Below are 22,106 nucleotides of genomic sequence, written 5' to 3' on the forward strand. Positions count from 1 at the left end.
AAACAGTGAGTGTCAGTAAACTACTTGACCACAGGAAGTATCACAACTGAGCCCGATCCTGCCCTCAGCCAACCTCCATACAGGTGGAGGTTATTGAATAACAATTACAAGTGTGAAACCTGGCCCATTTTCCCCTCCCTAACCCAGGTAAGCTGAGATCAATTGGAATGCTCCTACCACAAGAAAATCACAAGGTAACTACTCATGAGGACTACTATTTGGTCAATCTTAGTTCATCCAGAAAGAGCCTAAAGATCCGCCATTCCAAAATCCAATTGTTTCTTAAATGATTCCAGGATTTTTACCTACACTGTTTTACCCAGAAGTCTATTCCATGTACTGATCACTCTTTGTGTAAAGTTCACTGATCAGTCCCAAATTTGCTTTTTATTATTTTGAACTTGTGTCCCTTGTCCTACTGTCATAATTTAGTTTGAAATAATTTTCTAGTTCTACCTTTTCCATACCATTTACTATCTTATATACCTCTAAGATCACTTCTCAATACTTTTGACACTAAGCATTGGCCTTGTGGCTCTTTTCTTCACTGTATCCAGTGCTAGAATATCTCCCTTGTATCTTGCTGTTTAGAACTGGACACAGTACTCAAAGTATGGTTTGACCAGAGCACTGTACAATTTGATCACAACTTCTTCTGATTTGTATTCTACTGTTTCGGCTACGTAGTTCAGTGTTCTCTTAGATTTGTTGATTGCTGCTCTGGTTATTTGGACTTGTTGAGCATTGAGTCTTAATATTTCTAGGTCTCTTTCAGCTTCATCCGTACATATTTCAGCATCTTTCATGGAGCACATGTGCCCATTTTTCCTGCAGCACTTTACACTTCTCAACATTAAATTTTATCTTCCATCATTCTGCCTACGTACACATTTTGTCCAACTCATTCTGTAATTGCCAAGCCACATCTCCAGTTCCACTGTCCCTCCTAGTTTAGTGCCATCTACAAATTTACTTTGAATTTCCAATATAAATTAGGAACATTAGTGACCTCAACACTGATCCCTGGGACACCCTTCTTGGTACTCCTCCTCCACCCCGACATAACTTTTCTAACAAGTACTGTCACTCAAACTGAGATACCCTAACTCAACACAGACTAGGGATTGAACCTAAGACCTTCATAGTTTTTATAGCTCAGCCTTTAAGCAGCTGAGCCAACAGAGAAGTCAAGGGCAGATCTTAACAAAGTAGTTGATCAGAAGGACTACAATTTTTTTTTTAAGAAGGATGATTAATGTTTTATATAAGGGTTTCCCTGCTATTGTTTCCAAAACAAATTGGAGTGGGGACCATTGGCCCTGATGCATTGGTGACAACAAAGTATTTGGGTCATAATGACTCACTCGAGAACTGCTGAACTACTTGAGTGAGGTACTGGAATGCTGCCAGTGCCCATGATATGCCAGTAGGAGTCAATACCTTGAAATGAGGAGAAAGAGGAGGAGGAAGACATTGGCAAAAAGACTGCCCTGTAAGATTGGGGAACAAAGAATATGACCTTGGTGACACAAGTATAGGACTGGATAGGCCTGATTGACCATAATTTTTTTCCCCTGGCAACTTGATTAAACGATATTCCCTGTGAAGGAAGTGAAAACATTATAATGATGGGTTTTGAGATACTACAGCTTTTTATGGTATCAAAAGAGAAGTAGATAAACCATTGCAGTACTCTCAAATGTGTTAGGTAAAAAGCAAACTTCTGCAAACTGATCAATTTGAGTGATCTCTGCTTTCAGTGGAGTATTTTCTTTTCATATATAAATATTATATAGTCACTAAATTTATTTCAAGCAGTGAGACACATGATAGGTCCCAGCTTGAACATATTAAATCAGGAAATACATTTACAGATATCCTCCAACAATTAGTTCCATATGACAGCCGGCTAATGTTCTCAAAGAAATTATACGAATTATTGGTAATGATCTTAAATGTATTTCTTTTCCTTTTTTTGATTGTATAAATATAATGAGCCAGAATTTGCTGTTAAAATAACAGTGAGGCTAATGGTGCTCGCCATGATTAATGCGTAAATAATACAGCAACTTCAGGTGATGAGCAGATGCGAGTATACAAAAGTTGCTGTCCGCATTGCGTCGCTCCGCCGTTAGCTTTGCGAAAACAGCATTCAGGTGTCTGCCTCACCATTGAAATGCATTGAATGTCATGAATTTGCTTTATTTGCGCAGTAGATACGAACTAAACTTGCTGCAGATATTTAGGGCTAGTAATTAGTAGCATAAGTACCCTTATAATGATGTGATAATTGTTAATTACTGCCAATCAACCTCTCTGGCACTGAAAATGAGCTACTGCAAGTGTTGAGTCTCATTCTTTCAGGTTTTGAATTTTTCGGAGAGATTTTTAAAAAGGCAAATTTTAAATTTTTTTTCTTACTTTTCCTTTCTGTCTCTTTTTTCTCTCTCTCTTAATCCAGTCTCTTTTTTCCCTTTCTTTATTTGTCTTTCTGTGCCTGATTTGACATTGAATTCACCCCCTTTAATTCACCCTCCTTCTCAGACCTTCCTGTGTTTATTTCCCAGTCCTTAAATCTCATTGGTTAAGGAGATTCCACTTTGGTTGCCCTGTTTCCCTCGCTGCGCCGTTATCGGCTCGCACTTCCAGCAACTTTGTGGGAAAATGTTTTTTGAGCTTGTAGGGTGCAAGGGCAAGTCTAACTAAAGGCAGGTGCCGTTAGATGCCCTGCTGCAGCAAATTCTGGCCCAATTTTTATGGAGTTGACTTTATGTTTTTGTTCTCTTGTGCCCAGGGCTCCCCAAAAACAACATATACTCATTATTAGTAGTGCATTTATCGTGAACATAAGAAAGAAAGTACCAGCATTTATGTAAATGACTTTCACATCTTCAGGACATCCCAAAGTGCTTCACAGCCAATTAAATACTTTTGAAGTGTAGTCACTATTGTCATTGTAGGCAAAGACAGCAGCCAATTTGCGCACAGCAAGGTCGACAAATAAATGACCAGATAATGTTTGAGGTGTTGGTTGAGGAATAGGACACCGGGAGCCACTCTCTGCTCTTCTTCGAATCATGCCAGGGGATCTTTTAAGCCCACCTGAACAGGCAGAACCTGCTGAGCAGGACCTTGGTTTAATGTTTCATCCAAAAGACGACACCTCTGGAAGTACAGCAATCCCTCAGTACTGCACTGAAGTTTCAGCCTAGATTATATGGTCAAATCTCTCGAGTGGGGCATGAAGCCACACCTTCTGACTCCAGCAAGAGTGCTAACACTAAGCCATAGATGACATCTAAGCATGATTTGAGACAATAAACTCATCAAACCACAGTCTATTAAACAGAAGTTTAATTTTTTGAAAATGTTGTGCCCATTAAAGTGAGAGGGATATTGATGCTTAGCTGTAGCTTCAGAAGAGCAATCCTTACTGCAGCAGTGTGAGATTTCAATTTTCCAGCCCAGCCATCCTTGTGTCCTCTCTAAGTAAGATTGCTGATTGTGGTCAAGTTCTGAGGGGTTTGTGTTGTGGGCTCATACTCACTAGGAACTGGGTTGAGATTGCCCAAACTCATTTCCCTTGGGATCCATAATTGTGCCACAGAAGAAACTTTCAACCCATGATCTGGGCTGGATTAAAACACTGGTTTTAGAGGTGAATGAGCATTGTGTTAACCCTAAGCCCCACCAGTTCTGACAATTTTGTAATATTACGGTGAGCTACACTAAATTATAAAGTAAATTATTGCCAGAAACATTGTTGGATAGTACAGTACCAAAACACAATGATAATTTTTTTTTAAATGAATGCTCAATTGGACTAAAACTTGAGTGTATGAGCTCGTCTGATTGTTTACGTTTTTCCAAAAGTCTTATGGAATCTCTGAACATAACCCTACGCTGCACGTAGCCAGAGAACACAATCACATCATAGTTTTCTAAAAGGAATCTGCAAGCCAGATGGCATGGTGCATTGAAGCTCCAGAGAGTTGGGCGTCTGCCTACAGACTCAGCCAGGGATAGTGCTTGACATGGTGATACCAAAGAAGGAATGGAAGAAAATACAATTTTTTAAACAAAGGAGGAAGGGGGATCTCGCCCTCAACAAAATGTTTCCATTTTTAATCAGTTCTATTTCCCCTATGAAGGTCAGAAATCTGTTTTACACTGTTCCAGTTCTGTGTTCACTTTCAGTTCCCTAAATTTTGTTACCTTTGCTACAAGCTAGTTGTAGAGGCAAGCGTTTAGGAGGAGGAAAAAAAATCACATTTAATGGAATTCCTCTGCCTCTTGCAGATTAACCTGACAGCAAATATTTGTTTAGTGACAACACAAACAATCCAATAAGCCTCAAAACCTTTTTTTTAATTTAACACATGGATAAATTATCAGTACATCTTGGCCATTAATTTCCAGGGTAATTAATTGTAACTCTTGATTATGTTGGCCTTTTGGGTCCAGCTTGCTGCGAATGATCAAAGTTATAGTGAATAAAATCTGAATACTTCTGCATGGGTAGTATTACATGCAGAAACTTGAGAGGGGAATGGTAGAGACAGTTGACGTAAATAAATGTCCGGTTCCAGCAATATAGTTACGTGGAAGTTGAAACTGTAAACATTTTTAATCTTAGAAGATTTAAGCCACCCAGGATTTAAAGAATAGCTGCACAATTCGTAACATTCACATGCACATTAAAAGTCAGTTTGCCAAATATATTTCTACATTACATTTCATTATTACAATCCCTTTTACTGTTCTAATTGCTGCTTCAAACATGGCTTCTTTATAGTGTTTTTTTTAATGTATATATGTAGAAAAGTAAATTGTTGTGGGCAAGTGTCTACAGTCTTGTTTGACAACCAGTGGCTGCCTTAGGCTTAATCAATACCTGGCACCAATTTTAGCTTGTTTAGTATTTATCTCTAGGGATCAACAGACCTTTACAAGTTGTGTAAAGTGTAATATGGGTGCCTAGAGGGTTTGTATTTTCAGAGGTTTTGCCTATTGGTCAGGGTGCATGAAATATTAACTGAATAGGACTGAGATTTAATTTTTGCATGAGTAACTAAAGGAACATAACAATTAATTTCTGCTCTTGCATGTACTGCTTTTTCCCCCCAATAAGTGGGTTTGATTAGATGGCCCAAACAAAAATCCATGATCTCTCAACAACACTAAATTTGATTATCAGTCATTTACTTATTTCATTCATTTTCGGGATGTGGGCATGGCTGGCAAGGTTGGGATTTATTGACCATTCCTACTCGCCACAATAGTGGCTTATTAGGTCACTTCAGAGAGCAGTTGAGAGTCAACCACCATGGTGTGGGACTGGACCCACATCTAGCCAGACCAGTGAGGACAGTAGGTTTGCTTCCCTAAAGGACATTAATGCAACAGTTGGATGTTTTACAACAATCCAACAGCCACATGGTCACTTTTACTGGTACCAGCTTTTATTTCCAGATTTTAAAATTCTCAAACTACCATGGTGGGATTTGAACTCATGTTCTCTGGATTATTAGTCCAGGCCTCTGGATTACTAATCTAGACCAGTATTGTCCAATACGTTAGCCACTAGCCGCATGTGGCTAATTGGGAATCCAGATGAGGCTAATTGCATTTCTGATTAATAAATAAAAAATGAGTAATGGGTATCATCGTCCGGCATGTGATCTCAACACTCATATTCGCACGGCGTATGCATGTGTACTTTAACCTTTTGGTGCATTTGTTGGTAAAATGGTAAGATGAAAAGCAGAGTATGCGAGTGTTTTTTGATCATTGAGTGCTTTACTTCCGAAGTTACTCAAAGATGGTATATGTTTGTTAAGTAAACACACATGTGAAATACACTTACCTGTATTGTGTGAGTGTGCGTAAGCCGTTTTCTATTAAAATTAGTGCTTGTGGCTGAAATGGCATCGCCGTAGCCACACCTGTGGCTAGTCAGCAATTTGTATCGGTGAAGACTGGTCTAGACTATTGCAGACCATAGTTACAAATGTTAAAATTGCAAGTCTGTTGCTGTGATTAAGACAATCCTCTATAATTGTAATCATTTTTATAGACACAGACTCCCCAGAATAACCAGAATAGCTGCAGGAGTAGAACTCTGAACACCCATCTTCAGGACCTTGGTTTCAAGCACCAGTTTCAGTGGGCATTTGAACCGTGGTGCCTCATTAGCTTAATTTTGCCATTTGTCAGTTTGCTGGGCAAAGCTTCAGTCTGGTAGTAGACAACTCCACCTCTTTCTTCAAGGAAGTCTCCAATTAGCTGTGGAGTAGGGGAGTAAGCAACCATTGAAAGAAAGTTGTGGTCCCCCATCCCAAATGAAACAAGGGGGAACATGTGGAGTTGAAAAAGCAGCAGAGAGGGGAATAACAATTAAAATCTTTCTACTACAGCAAGTCTTTAACTTCAAATCCTCCTTTATTTTCTATTATAAATCAAGCTTGATGGTGTTGTTAAAACCAAGATAATGTCCATAATTGGGCTTTCTGTATATCATTTGAGAGATTTAGTGGGTTAACTCTTTGTATTTCAACAGTGAAATGATACCTGTAAACTTACTAAAGGATATGTGTTTACCTTTGAAGTAATGGACAACTCAATGTTGATATGAATTTTTAAATCTTTGTGTGAAGCAAGAGCAATGTTATTTGCATAAATCCCACTAGCAGCATATCTGCAACTTGCTGGCTTTGTTAAAACCTTTGCTCACAATTATTTTTTTAACAGTTGTCACTCACTGGAGACTAGCCAGAGTCCCTGAAGAACAAAAACTAAAGATGTTTAATATACCATCACATTGCCTTTTGTTGGAAAACACAGTGAAATGTGAGCTTTTTCCTCCACTTTTCTCCCCCACCTCCTTTGGGTTGCTAATAGACCTCTAGTACCTCACTCAAGTGAACATTCTTTATGTGCCTAGACAGTATTTACAATGTTCAACCAAAGAGCGTATCACACACTGGACAGCACCCAGAAGCAGGAACTTGGGCTGATTTTTTGTCTCTGCCAGATCAGGGACGCTGAAGCTAATTGTAGCATCCTACCTGCTGCCCTGGCTGAGATCAGATAATTCAGCCGTACTGGAGATCTAACCCAGTACCTTGCTGGTCTGTGTGGCTTACCCACTAGCAAATGGGAAAGGAGGAGGGGGGGGTGGTGACCATGAAATACCTTTGCCTGCGCTATATTAAGGAAACTAAATCTAATATAGCCAAGGCATATTAACCCTGTTTAAAATAAACAGTTTAACACCTTCATAGCAGACAGAGTAATGTCATGCAAACAGGCTAAGCTTTTATACACCAACATTGCAGTAATTTCGAGACTCTAATGTATTAGGAGGGAACACAGGTCTTGCTTCTTTTAATCTGCATCAAAAAATGTTGAACTTGTCATAAGTTCACTCATTTCCACATCAGGCCCATGAATAATAGGCCCACTATATAAAAGAATTCTGAAAAGAGAGTGCAAAGCTGAAAGTATCTCTTGAGGTGGGGAAAGGCGGCCAGTGGCACCAGTCCTTTAGTGTTCCCATTTCACATGCAGGGAAGAGAATGGATATTCCTTGGTTAAGTGTGTTTGATGAGTAGAAATTTGGTGAGAGTTGTACCAGGAAGTCTGTTTGGAACATCAGGAGTACATTTAAAATCGCCCTACATCATCTAGTACTTGGGAAGTTTTTTTGTTTTGTTTTTCCTTTTTGATTGCAAAACACCATAAAGAGATGACTTTGAATTTAGAATTTTGCTACTTAAGCTACAAACCAAAGGCCAAAGCAATGAAATGAAAACCAGATGAATGACCATGTGCAATTCAGCAGAATCGCATCATCTATTCTATTTTGAAATAGTGTGCTGTCAAACTTCCCCTGTCTGATTGCACAATGATGACCAATTTTCAAGCCGCATTAACCCATTTAAGTAACAACCTTCTTTTGGATAATAGGTAACAAGGTGCCGGGCTTTTTAGAGCATATCTTCAGAATGTCTTTCTGGTATATGTTACTTGAAATTCAAAAGAAGAAAACAAGGAGGGAATTAATAGCATTTCCTGAATAAGATTATTGCCAATTTAAATTGGGCTGTAACAGAAGTTATTATACTGAATCGCTGTCTTTGAATACATTGGTTTACTCGAAGCGTGTGTTTGTTCTGATGGCCTTTTACATGCGTAAAAGAATGCCTGAAACTGTAAACAATGAAGAAGTAGGACCCAATTAGCATATGCACTATGCACAAGCAGTGTTTGCGTAAGGCTAGCTAGGTCCATGCACTTGTATGTGTAGAGATTTTTTTGCATACAACCAGCAGTGAATTGAAAAGCAAGAGAAAACTGCAAAAAAAGTTAATGCATTTTCCAAGAATTTCTTCATTGAGATCAGTATAGGTATTTATCTTGTATTTGTAATGTGACGACCAGTGCTGTACTAACACCGCACTCCCTGCTGGTATCGCTATATTGGAAACAGTTCCATGCATGCGCAGTCAACTCAATCGGTAAAACTTGATTGCAGTCAGAGACTGATAATGCCTCATGTATGCGCTATCAGTCTCTGACCGCGGTCAAGTTTTACCAATCGAGAGGACTATTACGCTCATATATATCAACAAAAGCTGCAGCGCTTCATGCACCAGGAATTCCATCTTCTGGTCATTGAAATGTTTCTTTTTCACACTGCATGCTTTTTCTCAGCTTTGTGTTGTTTCACTTTACCCAGGTATATCAGGAGCCTCCTTGGAATCTAATGCATATCCCTTAGAAAAAGCACATATGCAGGAAGTTTGAAATAAAAACAAAATGCTGGACATGAACAGCAGATCAGTCAACATCTGAAAGAGCAAAGATAAATTAACATTTGGTGGAACCTTCCATTAGAACTCCCTGAACAATGGCCCCATCTTTCTATTTCAGAAATTAGTGGACAGCTACACATTTCCAGCATTTTCTACATGTTTTTTAAATGTTTCACTGCATCCTGATAATCATGGATCTGGGAAAATGCAAATCGTAAGTGCTCAGGGGAACTTGCAATTTTGCGTATGTGGGCAATTGATGCATCGTTTGCTAACTGCACACATCATATTCTGCGTGTTTTGTAAGCACGCATCTTTAAAATCTTAATTTTGGAACTGCACAGTGTCACCAATTGATAAATGTTCTTTTACACATAGGCTGTGATATTACCAATTACGGAATAAATTGTGATGAGCTGAGGCAAAGTACACAATCACTTTGCTCTTGCATTAAGTTGATTAGCATGCAGGCAAACTGTGTAGTCCTCTCGGGTAAGCTAGATTTTCTAACAACAGCAAAACTTCCCCATAACAGGAATAAGCTGGAGTTCCTGTTTTCATTATTAATATTTTACCTAATGTGGCAGTCAAAGAAAAGGCAGTGTGTTTATAATTGGAAAAGCTGTCAACAGGCATTTAATGCCATTAGAGTGGAGATCAATATTGGGAAGCTATTTCAGGTAGGACAGAACTTGCTTTAAAGTAGAGTAATCTGTATAGTCACATCAATGTTGAATTACTAATTCACAAGATAGATATAGTGCAGCATTTTTGTTTAGTCTTAGCTTTGTAGTGGTCCCTTTAATTTAGTAACAAGGCATAAAGATTTTAAAAACCATCTGCTGTCAGAATTACGCCCCCAGTCTTAACTCGATACATATGTTGCAAAGATTTGTTCATTGTCTCCAAAGCTTCAGGGAGGAGCTAAGCCACATTCAAAAAACACATGCTATGATTTACCTGGTTATGTGCATGACTGGCAGATACTTTTAAATCTAGCTGCCAGTTATTCAACTGCAGGACTCCCCAGCAACTGTTTTCAGGAGTATTTTTAAGGAGCTAACTGTATTCAAAAGGTTGAGGCAACTGAGTCAGTTGGAATCTTCAGAGAAAGATAGGTTAAACCAACTTAACTCCTGCAGTTACAAAGGCTGCAAGGAGAAAAGAATACTGCATAGTTGGAGGTTCACCATAAAGTAGTAGCTGAGCATTTAGTTTGCGACCATTTATTGTTTTTCATTCAAGCAGTTGGTTAGTAGAATAGCTACAGTAAATAGAATCATAGAAAGGTTACAGCACAGAAGGCGGCCATACGGCCCATCGAGAACATATTACTGTTACATATTTATTTATTAATCTTTTATTCAATAAATTCACTTGTTAAAGAAAGAAAGGAAATACATTTATATAGTGTCTTTCATGACCTCATCCCAAAGCGCTTCACAGCCAATAAGATACTTTTGAATTTACTCACTGTTGTAATGTGGGGAAACGTGGCAGCCAATTTGCGCACAGCAAGGTTTCACAAACAGCAACAAGATAAATGGTTATATAATGTTTTGGAGATGTTGGTTTAGGACCAAATGTTGGCCAGAACACAGGCATAACTCCCCTACTCTTCCTTGAATAGTGGCAAGATATCTTTTATGTCCACCTGAGAGGGTGGACGGGGCCTAGGTTTAACACCTCATCCAGAAGATGGCACCTCTGACAGTGCAGCACCTAGATTACATGCTCAAATCTGAATGAGATCTGAATGCTGTTGTGATGCTTTACTGCTTTTTGAAGATGTGAGAAAGTTCCTGTGGAGGCACAGGATGGATCCAGTAGCTGAAGTAATTTACAGAAAGGTTTCTATTTGTTGTTCTGGGCATACCACCAAAAATTGTCTCGATATCAAGTCTGGTTAAGTTACTCTCAAGGCCATGAGGAAATGAGAATCATTTTTGAGAGTGGTGAGGATGTGGAACTCGTTACCACATGAGTAGTTGAGACGATTAGCATAGATGCATTTAAGGGGAAACTAGATAAGTACATGAGGGAGAAAGGAATAGAAGGATAAGCTGATAGGGTGAGATGAAGTAAGGTGGGAGGAGGCTCATGTGGAGCATAAACATTGGCATAGACCTGTTGGGCCGAATAGCCTGTTCCTGTGCTGTAAATTCTATGTAATATGTAAATACAGAAGCAAAGGTATCTAGAGTAAGGGGGGTGGAAAGTCTCTTTACTGCCTCAAGGCTTGAATGTCTTCCTTATGACTCAGTAACCGGACTGGACACAGTATTCAATGTGTGGTCTGACCAGAGGAATATACACTTTGAACATGACTTCCTCCAACTTGTGCCCTATTATTTTACCATTTAGTTCAGCACTATTTGCTTTGTTGATTGCTGCTCCACGATGATTGGATGTATTGAGTGTTGATTCGACTAAACCCCCGGATTTCTTTGAACATTATTGTTGGCTATTTCAACACCATTCATGGACTATTTATCCGCATTAAACTTAACTGCCATTGTTGAACCCACTTCATGTTTATTTCCTCATTTTGTAGTACCCAAGCTGTCTCTTCAGAATCAGCTGCTGTTCCTAGTTTAGTATCCTCTGCAAATTTGGTGTGTTGAGGTTCTGGTTCCAAGTCATTCATGTAAATTAGAAACTGTAGATGTCCTAATATCAAACCCTGGGTTTCCCCAATAGGCACCCTCTTCCTCAACACAATTCCCTTAGCAAATACCCACTGCTTCCTATCATTCAGCCTGTTTCTTATATATTCCCAAGTTTTACCCAGAATGCCCATCAATTTAAGCTCAATTAGTAGCTTTTTGTGCAGAACTTTTGACAGATGTTTTTGGGAAATTAAGGTGCACCACCTCAGGGTTTTCCACAGTCCACTGACATACCCAGAAAAAAAGTCAAGGGGGTTGGTCAGCCAGACCTTCCCCTGCTGAATTTATGTTAGCTGCTACTTACTAGGTTATTATCTTACAGGTATTCATGTAGTGAATGATTGTAGTTTCAAGACCTTGAGATAAATATGGCGCCACTACATGTTAGCATGCAATGTATAACAGCTGTAAGCTGGGTAACATGAGGACAGTGCTACCCATTAATTACATTCATTACATGCAATTATTGATTTTGCCCTGAATGGCAACGTTAGAGATTTATGGTCTTGAATTCCTTTAACTTTTAAACTTTTTTTAAAAAAAGGCTGTTTTACAAAAGTATTTGCCAAACCTTTTTCCAGTTGTTTGTCAAGCACACAATGCATTGATATCATTCATGTTGAGACATATCACTGCATTATGAAAACAGTAGCCACTTGCTGTCTCCTCCCATACCAGTTTAATGGTTTCCCCTTTTAAGTCAGGTAATTTCCGCCCATGCACTGTAGGCTATAATAAATTTAATTTTATACGGAATAAGAATAGTTTTCCTGTGCTCAACAAAGCTACGGATAGATTGATGCTCATAAATATGTCTCTTTTTTTCAACTTTCGTTCAGAAAAATAAATACATATACATATCTATGTGAGGTCACTACAGTTTTGTCATGCAGTACTTACTTTAGCATATTGGGGTTGTTATTACAGTTATGCTCACACTGGGAACAGTGCACTGTTCGAGAAACAAAATAATTTAGTGACGGTCCCTGTAGTTTCAGTGGGTTGGGAGATATTAGGGGTTCTGCCTAAATGGAATAGCAGTCTTGCAAAAGTTAGATTTCTTAATGGGGACATCCCAAGGTCAAACGAAGTGTTATTTTGAACTGAAAATCATTTGAAGTACATTCAGTCTGCACTGATGCTGATGGGGGCCTGACTGCCCAAATAATCAATTCATTAATGAAAAACTACTTAAAGTATTTGATCTGGTTGTCACTCTCTAACCGTGTTGGCCAAGGTGCTGATGGCTGTTTGTTCAATCTCCCACACTGCTGATTTGAGCAGCAATGCTGTCAGGAGGTACTAAGCAGAAGTCGGGTACTTCCTCAAAAGCAAATGGGAAGAGTTGTCCCCCAGGTCGCTGTTGTGTTTCTACAAACTGCTGAGCCAAGGAAGGAACTGGAAGAGGCACAGGAGCAGATTGCAGTTGCAGGCTTTTTAAGAACTTATAAAACTATAAGAAAACATAACTTGAGAAAAGGCAGCTAGGCCAATCAAGACCACGGTTTCCACAAACCTTGTACTATTGATCGTATCATGGACTCTTTCTCACCCATTCAATCTTCACCGGAAAATTCTAAAATACTCATTTGTCCTTACAGCTCCATGATTATTATTATTCAGGTTTCCAAGGTAGGTTAAGCTTGTGGCATATAAGACATGTCCCAAAAGTTCTCCTTTTGGTTCAGAAGTCCTAGACATACGATGGAACGACTCCCTCAAGGCCATGTGCAAGATCCAGAAACAAGCAGTGAGATGGATTTGTGACAAAAAGGGAAATTTTTTAGATAGGGAGGGCTTCAGCCTTCACTGACCTATCACTGACTAACCTGGAAGGGGACACAGCCTCATCCCCTTTAAATTTACCCATCAGCCCATGCAATTTCTCATTCCTCCCTGGAGAACTCCCAACACTAGGCTCAATATGGATTGGGAGCTTGCTCACTATATAAATGAAGCGGACCTCACAAGTCAGGCTGGGACAGTACACTAACGCTAATAAGGCACTGCCCAACTTATGTTGTGAGGGCTGAATGGAAATTCTACCCATGTGGGTCTGCTTTAGTAATACGCTTGTGTTCCACCCCCCCCTCGTTTTCTGTTTAACCCACCTCCAGTAACAAGTAATAAGAGCACAACACAGCTAAATGCAAGAGTTCAACATCTGGGAGAAATATAGACAAGACCTTCAATCCCATCATTCCATGGCATGTCATGTTGATGCCACAGCAGCCTGTAAAATTGAGCTTCTCAGGACTGGATGTACTGCAAGGCAATGATTTGTACAAAGATCTAATAAAGCAAAATTTTATCATAACTGTACTTGATCAATTTATGAAACAGTGTGACTAACACTTACCCCAAAAAGAGTCATATTTAAATAATTAGATTCTGGTTGTTCTTCTTTGCTTCAAATACAGCCAAGTATTTAACTCTGTGTTAAATGATTTTTTGCAATGCTGGCGAAGAATTGTGCATATAGAGCACCAACCTTAGTCTACACATTTTGTATAACCCAGCAGTGTTTATTCTCCCAACTGAACATAACATTTAAATTAATGTACCCATTATTGTGATCTCTATTATGTCCACTAACTATCTGTTCCTAGATCATAATGTAGCAAATTTTGGCTGCTGAAAGAAGTGGGCTCCACCTATAACTGGATGTTTGCCTTCTTGACTACGAAACACAAGGGCTCAACGCAGTGTGTTTGCCTACAGAACCACTGGGGGATGGCCTAATAACAAGAATTTCAATAAAACCATTTAAACCTTACCCATGTTGTATTCCAATTGTATTCTAATAATTGAAAGTATAAAGTAGTTTTGCTTAAGTTTTACTTCCTCGTTTTTTGGGGTATGTTTTCCTCTGTTCACTAATGTTGGCAAAAAAAAGACAGCCAGAATGAAGGAGGGAAAAACAATTTATGCTTATTTTGCTACCAAAAGGAAAATATGCCCCTTTGTGTGGGTATGTTTTTCCTCTGTTCACTAACGTAGAAACAAGTAAACAGGAAACAAATTGACAAGCAACAGACAGTTAAAGGAACCTGGTACCTGCACCATGGAGTGACGGGTTATTCCAATCTTGGCCATGCCACTGGTCTGATGCTAAGCAGCATGGAGGCAGTTCCTTATGGACTGAAATCCCTTTGTTTATTTTAAGCAGTTTATATTTCCTTCCCTTTTTCTATTGGTCTCCCCTTGCCACAAACCATCCAGGACAAAGAGGAGGAATGACATCCAACTCTTAGACCTGCCGTGGCTTTTTGGAATGGAGCCAAGAGCAGCTTTAGGGTGACTGTTTGTTTTTTCCCATGGGAAAGCACCTGATCTCTGCTCAGCACTTTCTGGCAACACAGTTAAATTTGAGAACTCAACATCTGGGAGAATTACAGGCGAGAACTTGCATCCCATCACTGATGTATTGATACTGCAGCAGGCAGTACCATATCCACAGTAGTTATTTTTAAAACAAAAATCTGTTTATCAGATCTAGCTGTATCTATCCAGCTATGTTGATGGCACATTTCAGGAGATGGTCAGCCTGCAGCTTAAGAGAGTGTAGTCAGAGAAGGACTGGCTGACCGCCAGACAGACAAGGAGGACCAGGCAGCTGGTTCAAGGGTCCCCGAGTGCATCTCGCTCTCTACTGATGAGGGTGATGGTTCCTCTGGGGAGTACAGCCAGAGTCAAGTCCACGGCAGCACGGGTGGCTCAGCTGTACAGGGATGGGGGAGGAAGATCAGAAATCAATAGTGATAGGGGAACAGACAGGCATTTCCGCAGCCAAAGACGTGAGTCCAGGATGGTATGTTGCCTCCCTAGTGTCAGGGTCCAGGATGTTACTGAGGGGCTGCAGAACATTCTGAAGGGGGACGATGAACAGCCAGAGGTCCTAGTCCATATTGGTACCATCGACTTAGGTAGAAAGAGGGATGAGGACCTGCAGGCAGATTTTAGGGAGCTAGGAGAGAGATTAATGAGCAGGACTTCAAAGGTAGTATCTCTGGATTAGTGCCATGCGCTAGTGAGTATAGAAATAGGAGGATAGAGCAGATGAATGCGTGGCTAGAGAGATGGTGCAGGAGGGAGGGCTTTAGATTCCTGGGGCATTGGGGCCAGTTCTGGGGGAGGTGGGACCTGTACAGGCCAGACGGGTTGCAACTCAACAGAGCTGGGACCAAAGTCCTCTCGGGGAGGTTCACTAGTGCTGTTGGGGAGGGTTTAAACTAATTTGGCAGGGGGATGGGCACCAGGATGTAGCACTGGAAAGGAGAAACAAGGTGCACAAAGAATTGGAGGGGACAGATAGCACTAGAGTAAGAAATAGTATGGTATTAGGTGGGATCAGACTAAGATAGAATACAAGAAGGTCTAAGATAGGTTTACAGTGCATATGTGTAAACACACGAAGCATGGTAAATAAGGTTGGTGAGCTGCAGGCGCAAATAGCCCCATGGGAATATGATGTTGTGGCGATAACGGAGACCTGGCTCAAAAAAGGGCACGATTGAGTAATAATTTTCCAGGATACAAAGTGTTTAGGGAAAGAAAGAAAGATGGGGGGTGGCGGTATTGACTAAAGAGAATATTGCAGTGCTGGAGAGAGGGGATGTCTTGGCGGGGTCAAGGACAGAATCTATTTGGTTAGAGTTAAGAAACAATAGAGGTGCCATTACACTACTGGGTGTACTCTATGGGCCACCAACTAGTGGGAAGGATATAGAGAAGCAAATTTGTAGGGAAATTACAGAGAGGTGCAACAGCCATAGAGTAGAGATAATGGGGGACTTCAATTATCCTAATATTGACTGGGATTGTAATAGTGTAAAGGGCAGAGAGGGGGAAGAATTTCTGAAGTGTATTCAGGAGAACTTTCTTGATCAGTATGTTTCCAGCCCAATGAGGAAGGAAGCATTACTGGATCTGGTTCAGGGAATGAGGTGAGTCAAGTGGAGCAAGTGTCGGTAGGGGGACATTTAGGGAACAGTGATCATAGTACCATAAGGTTTAGATTAGCTCTGGAAAATTTCAAGGAGCTATCTAGAGTAAAAATACTTAATTGGAGGAGAGCCAATTTCAGTGGGATGAGAACAGATCTGGCCCGGGTAAATTGGAATCAAAGATTTTCAGGCAAAACTGTAATCGAACAATGGGCGGCCTTTAAAGAAGAGATGGTTTGGGTACAGTCTAGGTACATTCCCACGAGGGCGAAAGGTAGGGCAACCAAAGCCAGAGCTCCCTGGATGATGAAAAAGATAGAGTGTAAGATGAAGCAAAAAAAGGAGGCGTATGACAGATGTCAGGTTAATAACACAAGTGAGAACCAGGCTGAATGTAGAAAGCTCAGGGGGGAAATGAGAAAGGAAATAAGAGGGGCAATGAAAGAGTATGAGAATAGACTGGCAACTAACATAAAAGGGAATCCAAAAGTCTTCTATAGGCATATAAATAGTTAACAGGTGGGGCCAATTAGGGACCAAAAAGGAGACCTACGCATGGAGGCAGAGGGCATGGCTGAGGTACTAAACAAGTACTTTGCACCTGTCTTTACCAAGGAAGAAAATGCTGCCAAAGTCACAGTAAAAGAGGAGGTAGTTGAGATACTGGATGGGCTAAAAATTGATAGAGGAGGTACTAGAAAGGCTGGCTGTACTTAAAGTAGATAAGTCACCAGGTCCGGATAGGATGCATCCTAGGTTGCTGAGGGAAGTAAGGGTGAAAATTGCAGAGGTACTGGACATAATCTTTCAACCATCCTTGGATACAGGGGTGGTGCCAGAGGATTGGAGAATTGCAAATGTTACACTGTTGTTCAAAAAAGGGTGTAAGGATAAACCCAGCAACTACAGGCCAGTCAGTTTAACTTTTAGAAACGATAATCCGGGACAAAATTAACAGTCACTTGGACAAGTGTGGATTAATTAAGGAAAGCCAGCATGGATTTGTTAAAGGCAAATCATGTTTAACTAACCTGAGGGAATTTTTTGATGAGGTAACAAAGGGTTGATGAGGGCAATGTGGTTGATATTGTGTATATGGACTTCCAAAAGGCATTTGATAAAGTGCCACTTAATAAGCTTGTCAGCAAAGTTGAAGCCCATGGAATAAAAGGGGCAGTGGCAGCATGGATACGAAATTGGCTAAGTGACAAGAAACCCAGAGTAGTGGTGAACGATTGTTTTTTGGACTGGAGGAAGGTATACAGTGGTGTTCCCCAAAGTTGGTACTAGGACCAGTTCTCTTTTTGATGTATATTGATGACTTGGACTTGGGTGTACAGGGCACAATTTCAAAATTTGCAGATGACACAAAACTTGGAAATGTAGTGAACAGTGAGGAGGATAGTGATAGACTTCAAGAGGACATAGACAGGCTGGTGGAATGGATGGACACGTGGCAGATGAAATTTAATGCAGAGAAGTGCAAAGTGATACATTTTGGTAGGAAGAACGAGGAGAGGCAATATAAACTAAAGGGTACAATTCAAAAGGGGGTGCAAGAACAGTGAGACCTGGGGTATATGTGGACAAATCGCTGAAGGTGGCAGGGCAAGTTGAGAAAGCAGTTAAAAAAGCATACGGGATCCTGGGCTTTTTAAATAGAGGCATAGAGTATAAAAGCAAGGAAGTTATGTTGAACCTTTATAAAACACTGGTTCGGCCACAACTGTAGTATTGTGTCCAATTCTGGGCACCGCACTTTAGGAAGGATGTAAAGGCCTTAGAGAGGGTGCAGAAAAGATTTACTAGAATGGTTCCAGGGATGAGGGACTTCAGTTACGTGGAGAGACTGGAGAAGCTGAGGTTGTTCTCCTTAGTGCAGAGAAGGTTGCGAGGAGGTTTGGTAGAGATGTTCAAAATCATGCGGGGTCTAGTCAGAGTAGATAGAGAGAAACTGTTCCCATTGGCAGAAGGGTCGAGAACCAGAGGACACAGATTTAAGTTAATTGGCAAAAGAACCAAAGGTGACATGAGGATAAACTATTTTATGCAGCGAGTGGTTATGATCTGGAATGTGCCGCCTGAGGGGGTGGTGGAGGCGGATTCAATCATGGCTTTCAAAAGAGAATTGGATAAGTACTTGAAGGAAAATAATTTGCAGGGCTACAGGGAAAGGTGGGGGAGTGGGACTAGCTGGATTGCTCTTGCAGAGAGCCGGCCCGAGCTCAACGGGCCGAATGACCTCCTTATGTGTGGTAACCATTCTATGATTCTATTTAATTGACTTGATCTGTCACTAACACTTCCAGGATGATTACTTTGTTACATATCTCCAAACAGCCAGGCCAACCCATCGTACATTTGGCATAGCAGAATAGCAACCATTTTTTAAATTTGTGATGATTTTTATAGATACTGAGAAATTGATCTTGCAGCAGCAAAATACAACAGGTAAGCATTGAGGTGATTCCTCTGGTTAAAAAGACCTTGCCTCCCTCTCCTCCTTTAAGACCCTCCTTTAGACTTACCTCTCTGACCAAGCTTTTGGCCACACTTCCTAACTCCTTGGAACATTTTTCCACATTAAAGTCGCTATATCTATGCAAGTTGTTGGGCTGTATTTTTGCCAATTGCTACTTTAGTTGGACTGAAAGATTTACACTGAAAGAATCGTATTTGTAAAATGTCACAAAAATATAACATCTAGTAAATTATGGTTAAACCACCAGGATCTTGGGGAAGATTCTAGCAGTCTTTTTATACCAGTTTTTTCCTCTTCTCTCCTGAAGTATCGACTCCTTGATTGGATGTCATTCTACTGAGTACTGTGTAAGGAAGAAAAGCTCATTAATGGGTAGAAAACAAGAGTTAAAAATGGATGAAAAAATTGACATAAGAAATACAATTGCAAGAGATTCCAAGATTACAGATTTGTATCACAGTGCATCAAGAAAAAGTTTTAAATGATCTGAATTTGGTAGTTCTGAGATTATTAAATAAAAGGCTGAATTTTGGAAAGTTTTGGTTTTACACATTTCCCCGTTCTCCCACCCCCGGAACAGCCATACTATGTTGTGCGTTAAAACTTGGCTATTAAAATAATCGTGTTTCTATCAGTCACTAATGCATAGCACAGAAGAGAACCTGCTTCCTGGCTTGATTTTTTTTTGACTACAGTAAATCTTAATGTGCTTGTGAATGGAATTCCTGCCTACCTGGTCTTATTGCAGTAAAGATATTACTTCTTGGTGTTATTTTCCCCCATTTCTGCACCCTACCCTTCTGTCAATCTTTAGAACTTTGCTGTACAATTTTGCAAGTCACTGCTTGGGAGGTGACATTGAATCTCTGTAGTGTGCCTTCTTGATTGAGTGATGCGGAGATGCCGATGATGGACTGGGGTGGACAAATGTAAGGAATCTTACAACACCAGGTTATAGTCCAACAGTTTTATTTGAAAATCACAAGCTTTCGGAGGCTTTCTCCTTCGTCAGGTGAGTGATTGAGTGACAGCAATGTGTCTGCAAGTTCCTTGCTGATTGTCATGCCACATTTCTGCCATGGAAAACACCCCAAAAAGAGACCATGTCCATACCAATTTTATAATTTGATTAGTCATCAAACAGCTATAGTAAACAATCAGCATTTTCGCATTCAAGTTTGTTCTGATCACTTATTTATTTTTCTCCCCACTCCCCCTCCCCCCATATAGATATTTTGTTCTCTGTAGTTAATCCATCTCTGGCTATGGACCTTGGCCTTGGTGTGCTATGCGAACTTTTACAGATCTGGAGCCAAACCTCCCTCGGAATTGTAGCCCTAATTGAGTGGATGCAGGGAGAAGATGATATGGAAGGAGATACAGCGAATGAAAATCTGGTACGTTTATAAGGAACGTGGTCCCTGAGTTTTTTTTTCAAAAGTTAACCAAGCATGTAATCTGATTCTTTTTGAAGCTTAGTTTTACTTTTATAACAAAACAAACAAATAACTCACCTAGTAGGTCATTAGTGTCACTGTTAGCTCCTGCCCATCTAAATTATATACAGTTTTTCTTTTTTGCCCCTATTCTAATCTTAGTGTTACGAGACAAGATAAATGTGAATAGGCTATTTTCCCACCGGTAGGCGAAGGGGCATCATTACAACTGAGCCCAATTTTGCCCTAACCTGATATCCATGCATGCACAATTTGCAGTGGGGTGGGGGGGTCACTGGATAGTGATCAGGAATGGGAACCATTGACCATTATTTCCTCTCCCTAGATCAGAAGCACTGAGATTAATTGTAGAATCCTTAATGCTACCCCGGCTGAACTCAGCCAAATAGGACCCTGTTAGTCTGTATAATTTAATTCCAATTGGCCAGTGTACTTCCTCGTTAAAGGAGGCCTTAAATACATTGACTGAGAAATTGGTTTTGTGCTGGAAACTGGTGCTAAGTGGGTGGCGCGCCTGAAGACGTCGGCCCGAGGCTTGCTCCAAATTGGGCCTCGGCCCTTATCTACATAAAACTCGTGAGCTGCATATGCCAGTTTGTCCTAGGTCGGGCTCCTGGAAAATTCAGCCAACACCAACACGGTACCAACCCGCAGCTAAGTCCTGGGAGGGGTGGTGAGGTGAACCGGAGGGGAGGTGAGCCCAGGCTGGCAGCCACCCATATTATTGCTCCTTTTGGCTCCACATTAACGTAAATTAAGAAAAATTTTTTTTAAATGTTCCTTATCTTTCCGGAAAAACTGAGCAGAGCGTGTGCTAAAACAGTCGTAAGCTCCCTGATTAGCATATTCAAGAGGCATAACACTTGTTTTAGACAGGTGCTCTGGACACTAGGAAGACGCCGGCTGCCCACTTACGCACTTCCGGGGAGATTGGGCACAATCTCTCTCACCCGGAAATTGGTTCCCCAACTCTTATTTTTCGCCCATAAAACGGGCCTGAGGGGGATCAATTTTTTTTCCAATTATCTAGAATCAAAAAATGTTAAGATTTTTAAGAAATGTTCTGGGTTATATCATCAAGTTAAACTAAATGGGACATACCAATGGAAACAAATGTCCTTAAATTTGGTTTGTTTAGTTTTTCTCTTTGCTATAGCGAAATGGCTTTGTGACATACACGCTTATGTAGATTATTTTTTGCAGTAGGTCTTGTCATTAAGTTAGCCTCACCTGATCTCGCATATGCATGTGTGTATGTATATGTTATGTATGTTGGAAAGAAGAGCTTAAGCACAAGTACTGGCATCCTACCGACTAAATTTACAAGAAATTCAGAACCTGCAAGACTCTCCTGGAGATTTGTTTTTAAATTAATGATTACTACTTAATGTAAATTGTTGTCAAATGGAAAGACGTACATGCCTGCGGTCTTAAGTGTAGGGACATGCCCAGTATTTGGGCTCGTCTATCATTGTATAAATATTCCTCCCGAGAAATTGGGGACTACAGAACTGTCACTCCTCTGCACTGGCTTAATTCTTGGAACTCAGGCCTATTGTAAGAAAAGCAACACTCTGTACATTTGTTTTAAAACTGTACATTGTTGCAGGGTATCTCTAACCGTAGTAACAATGCAATACTGCCTGATCAGTTGCTTTTTAAAAAAATATAAATTTTTGTTACACTTTATTGAAATGGGAACTAGTATAAGGATTTATCAGAAAGAAAATGTGTTG

At 40.3% G+C, this 22,106-nt stretch overlaps 1 protein-coding gene across 1 annotated transcript in view; it reads left to right on the forward strand.

Moving 5' to 3' along the window:
• thada (THADA armadillo repeat containing) overlaps positions 1-22,106 on the forward strand; it is a 307,554-nt gene that overhangs the window by 284,663 nt on the left and 785 nt on the right. Inside the window, exon 36 of the mRNA XM_067988802.1 lies at positions 20,144-20,310. Coding sequence (XP_067844903.1) covers positions 20,144-20,310 — 167 coding nt within the window. The remainder of the gene's footprint in view (positions 1-20,143; positions 20,311-22,106) is intronic.

This window comes from Heptranchias perlo, chromosome 8 (assembly GCF_035084215.1).
Source record: "Heptranchias perlo isolate sHepPer1 chromosome 8, sHepPer1.hap1, whole genome shotgun sequence".
NCBI classification, from domain to species: Eukaryota; Metazoa; Chordata; class Chondrichthyes; order Hexanchiformes; family Hexanchidae; genus Heptranchias; species Heptranchias perlo.